This window comes from Castanea sativa, chromosome 4 (genome assembly GCF_040712315.1).
Source record: "Castanea sativa cultivar Marrone di Chiusa Pesio chromosome 4, ASM4071231v1".
NCBI classification, from domain to species: domain Eukaryota; kingdom Viridiplantae; phylum Streptophyta; class Magnoliopsida; order Fagales; family Fagaceae; genus Castanea; species Castanea sativa.
Window position 1 is genome coordinate 44,107,809 of NC_134016.1, and position 5,448 is coordinate 44,113,256.

Consider the following 5,448-nt stretch of genomic DNA (forward strand, 5'->3'; position numbering starts at 1 on the left):
TTAGTCTATTGGCTAACACTTTTGATACAATTCGAGACACTACGTTGCCTAGGCTGATAGGCCGGTAATTTGAGACAGATCTAGGTTCATTTTTTTTTGGCATAAGTACAATATGAGTGGAATTCATTTTACGCAAAAAATGACCAGACTGTAAAACAGACAATACAGCAGTAGTAACATCCCTTCCAACTATGTGCTAATATTTTTGAAAAAAGAAAGGGGACATACCATCCGGCCCTGGTGATTTGGAGGGGTGCATTTGAAATAGAGCCCGCTTGACCTCCTCAGGAGTGTATGGTTGGAGTAGTGTATGGTTCATGTCTGGAGTTACTACTCTATCCACCGAGTCCAATACTGATTACAGATTTGTTGGGTTGGTTGATGTGAATAAATTCTGAAAATATGCTTCAGCCACTCTAGCCGTATCAGATTCAGATGTGCACCATTGGCCGTTCTCATCTAAGAAACCATGGATATGATTTTTTCGCCGCCTTTGACTAGCTCTTTGATGGAAATATTTTGTATTCTTGTCACCTGCTGATAACCATATTGATCTCGACCTCTGCCTCCAGAATAGTTCGTCTTGCAAAAGTAGTGACTGAATCTCATTCTTCACTTTTTGTATTAATTCAATATTGTCCGCCGTATTCATAGAAGTCAGTACTTCTAGTTGTTTGTGCTTCTCCTCAATTTTTGTTTTGGAGTTTCCCACATTTCTTCCCCACGCCACTAGAGCCATTCGGCATTTTTTGATCTTCTCAAAAAGCTGAAACATGGGGCTGCCGCTGGTCACCACTCCATTCCAGGCTTCAAAGATGACATTTTCACACTCCGGATGAGAGGCCCACTTCTCCTCAAAGCGCTTTAGTATATGTTTCCTGCGAGTCACCTGTGTATACACTTCGGTATTGAGCAGGATTAGGTCATGGTCCGAATATGCTACTTGAAGATGATATAGCTTACTGTTTGGAAAGATGGCCCTCCAATTAATTGTTGCGCAAGCACGATCCAATCTTTCTTGTACATACGCGTCACCCCGTCCACCATTCCTCCAAGTAAACCTGTTTCCATTGAAGCCAAGATCAATAAGTTCACAATGCAGCAATACACTCCGAAATTCCTCCATTAGACGAAGTGGTCTCGGAAGCCGCCCTTGCTTCTCCTTAGATGAGAGGATTTCATTGAAATCTCCTAAACATAGCCATGGCAGTGAGTCTCTAGTATGAAGGTGTCTCAACAAGCTCCAAGATTCATGCTTTCGATACTCCTCAGGTCTGCCATAAAACCCTGTGAGTCTCCATGGTGCAGATGGGTTAGTCCTTATATGAGCATCAATATGGTTTTGGGTGAAGTTTTGGATGTGTAAATCTACGTGTTCCTTCCATAGCATAGCTAATCCACTGGCTCTACGAATGCAGGGAACCGCAAACATGGCATCATAGTGCAACTCAGCTTGTATTGTTTTCATCTCATCTACTGTATGCTTTGTCTCCATGAGAAACAAAACATCGGGAGCTTTTTCCCTCACCAAGTGAGAGAGGACAGTGACTGCCCAGGGGTTCCCAAGCCCCTGGCAGTTCCAACTCAAGACAATCATTGTGCTCGGCGGGGCTGAGTGACAGCCGCCGCCGTTGTGCATGTTTTTCTTTGCTTCCTTCCTTCAACAACCTCATTCTCCTCCTCACAGGTTCGCTTCTTCCCTACCAGGCCTTCAGGTACCACGGGTTTTCTTCTGGCATCGTGTTCTGGGCGTGAGATTTTTTTGAACTTTGGAGTTTTTACTGTTAGTTTCTTATTGGTGTCACGTGGCTCCCTCGTGCTTGGGTTTGCTAGGGTTTCAGAGTCTTTGCTCCCCATATTGTCCACGTATGAGATAGGGATACTAACAAGCTGTGCTCCATGATTTTCGGGATTGTGCTCTATCTCATTAAATTCGGTGAGTATCATAAAATCAGGACCGTTTTCAGAATCAACTTGAATAGAAATGGGTGTCATTCGATGCGTATTTAAGGTGGGCTGAATGTCCGTTACCCCCTCATCAATGCCATTAATCATGGGAGTTACAGGTGGAGGATTTGTCGTCTCAGGGGTGTGGCTGGTCGGCGGTGGAGCCATAGCACTTGTATCTCCTTGGTCCCGGCGTGGTGGGGTTGGTGGTGCCCGTGTCTGTTGAAATTTTGGCCTCCGAAAACCAGCACGCAGCCACTCCCCATATGGAGTTTCCTCACCCTCCCTAAGGCTGACTGTACATGCCTTAGCTTCATGGCCCAGCAAGCCACAGTGGAAGCATAAACCTAGGAGCCTTTCATACTGGAATGCCACCCAAACTTGATCACCTTCTGGACTGAGCACAGGAGCGCCGCGCCGAATTTGTTTGTCTATTGGCATCTCTACTCGGATACGGAGGAACCTTGCTTGGTCCGCCGCGATTCCCTTGCAATCCACCTCAATGACTCGGCCAATTCCCCTCCCTATATCTCTGCCTGCTTCTTCATTAATGAGGTCGAACGGTAAACCCCACACTTGGACCCAAATAGGCACATATTGAAAGTCTACTGAGAAAGCCGTCATCCCCTTCTCCCATCGGCGGAGTAATAACAGATGGTTATCAAAACTCCATGGACCATTGTTAATAACCCATACTAATTGGCTCTCAATGGTGAATTTAAACTGTATAAGTCCATCCCCAACATCAGTAATCTTCAAGTCGCTGCCCATCTTCCATACTGACCTCAAGAGATTTTTTGCTGCCCTAAGGTTTATGGGTTTGTTCGTGAGGAACCTACCCAATAGACTCAAGGAGCATTCTTCTAATATTTGTTTGTGATGCTCAGAACGAACTTGTATGACCTCCCCCTCCTCCGGTGTCAAACTCACTCGTTGTAAGCGTTCAATGAAATCCAAATCCATGGTGAGCACCACAATGCTGGTGTGTCACTGGTGTATATACTTTGTCCCACCAAAATGTAGGAAGAAAAGTCTCACCCAAGATGAGAAGGAGAGCTCCTAGCGAGAGGAGAAAGTATATACACCAGAGAAAAAATTTCTCAATAAATAAACTGTTTATTTATTTAGAATCCAATAAGTTAGCTGTTTTGGTTGCAATAACTAATGATATAATAACTTTAAAAAGTACGATTGCCTTCAACTTCTCCCTTGTAGTTGTAGACTTGTTTTTGAAAATGAAGTATGTAATTGAAAATAAAAGGTTTGTTTGGGTTTAAATTTTACATCCCAATCTATTTGGGTGGACCTTTTATCTTTAATATTTGGGTTTGATGATTCCTCTTTCACAAACTTCTAAATGTGTGGATTTCAGTTAACTCAACTGGTAAAGTCTATGATGATTGAATAAAAGATCTAGAGTTCAATTTCTGCCTACACCAAAAACCGATTGATGTTTTGGTCTCATCAGGAACAGAACGCTATACGTTGAAACTTTCTCAAAAAAATTTTAAAAAAAATTCTAAATATTCAAGAGTCTTCTAATTTAGTCAATACATTCTAGTATTTTCAATAGAAACGGTTAGGATTCAAATCCTCCTAACCTCAATTATTGAATTAAAAAAAATAAAAAAATAAACTGTTTTCGGTATTTGTCTAGGCATCTGCTTTAAATTTACTTGCATAATTATCTATGTAATTGTGCATATATATTATCATTCCCCTGCATAAATGCTTCTGTAATTGCTGAAGTAAATTAAAAATTTGTTTCTAATGTAAAACCTTGTTGCATTTTAGTTAATTTCATTATTTTCCTTGTTTATCTATACTAGACTCTTTTATTTATCTTAAAGTTCCTTTCTCTACAATCAAAATGGAGTGCATGAAAAAAAGAAATTCAAACTGAACAATCATATTCATACATTCTTGCTAGCCAAATTGAACATAGAGGATTATTCAAATGCTAAATGTACTGCGTATATATGCTAGGCAACATATGGAGTTGCAACTGCAACAAGAGGAAATTTTCTATGAATCACCATACCAATAGATTCAGTCATGTCCAAGTCCACTCCTCTTGTCCCATCAGGCAATGTCCAATCAAAGTAGTGCAAAAGCTTTGCCAAAACAAGCTTAATTGTGGTTATGGAAAAGGATATTCCTGGGCAACCCCTCCTACCAGCTCCAAATGGGATAAATTGGAAATTATGTCCTTTAAAGTCTATAGAAGAAGTCAAGAACCTTTCTGGATGAAATTCCTCTGGATTGTCCCATAACCCAGGGTCTCTTCCAATTGCCCACGCATTGATAAAAACTTTAGTACCCACTGCAATATCATAACCTTGTATTTTGGCATCTCTACATGATTCTCGAGGAGTTAACAGTGGAAGAATAGGATGCAAGCGAAGTGTCTCTTTGATCACTGCAGTTAAATAATGCATTTCATCCAAATCAACCGCTTTTATGTTCTTTTTGTTTCTAGTGATCTCTCTCACTTCATTTTGCATCTTCTTCATCGTTTTTGGATGCCTTAAAAGCTCTGTCATTGCCCACTCTAACACTGAGTACGTAGTGTCAGTACCAGCAGTGAATACATCCAATAAGAACAGATGGTTAATATTGAAGAAAGTTGCCAATATGCATGAGAAAGAGAGTGAAATATCATAATTAAGGGGTGTTTGTTACATGATTTTAAACAACAATTTTCAGTTTTTAAACAACATTACATGTATTTTTACACAATTTTTCATCCACACATATTTTCACACCTTCTTTTTTTTTTTTTTTAGTTAAGTATAACTATCTAATATTTTCAGTAAAATCCCTTCAATAGCCATTCTTATTCAATAATATTCAACACTTCAATAGTTGACCTGTATAGACCCACACAATTTCATAACTTTTATTTTTGCATAAAGTACTTATATTTTTGTTATTACAGGCTTATATGAAAGTAATGTTACAGTGGGCCTAACTCAAAGCGGTGTCATTGACAGGAAATTTGCTTACACGCGCACACATAGAGAAAGACAGAGACAGAGAGTTGCTTACCAGAATTGTAGCCTTAATGCTTACTCTTTCGATAGGGAAACCGATCACGTTTTCCTTTTGAACCCAAAGTAATACATCCACAAAGTCCTTCTGGCCTTCATTTTCTAAATTATGGTTATCATTCCCTTTCTTTTGACCATTTATGTGCTCTTCAATTACTCCTTCTAGAAAATCATCAAGTTGTTTAGATACCTTTTCTGCTTTAGCATCTAAGCCATTGACACGGCTCACCCATGCAAGCCATGGAATATAATCCCCCATGTTGATAACACCCAACAATTCCATTACCTCCCCCAGAAGCTCCTTAAAATTCCTCCCACTTTCCCCTTCCCCTTCACCATACTTCCTTCCCAAGGCCACCCTACATATAATATCCTTAGTAAACTCTGCAAAAGCTTCGCTTAAATTCACAGCTGAAGAAGAACAGGACTGTCTGATTTTCTCAATCAGTAG

General features: G+C 40.2%; 2 protein-coding genes across 2 annotated transcripts; both read right to left on the minus strand.

The window, feature by feature from the left end:
- Positions 1-358: 358 nt before the first annotated feature.
- Positions 359-1,597, minus strand: LOC142632978 (uncharacterized). The gene has a single exon (XM_075807283.1). It carries the CDS (start codon positions 1,595-1,597, stop codon positions 359-361), a length of 1,239 nt encoding a protein of 412 aa, XP_075663398.1.
- A 2,332-nt stretch (positions 1,598-3,929) lies between these two features.
- LOC142632979 (cytochrome P450 736A117-like) lies at positions 3,930-5,448 on the minus strand (the record flags this gene model as incomplete). The annotated part of the gene is made up of 2 exons (XM_075807284.1): positions 3,930-4,549; positions 5,004-5,448. Coding segments are annotated over 2 exons (1,065 nt in total), but the record flags the coding sequence as incomplete, so codon positions are not given.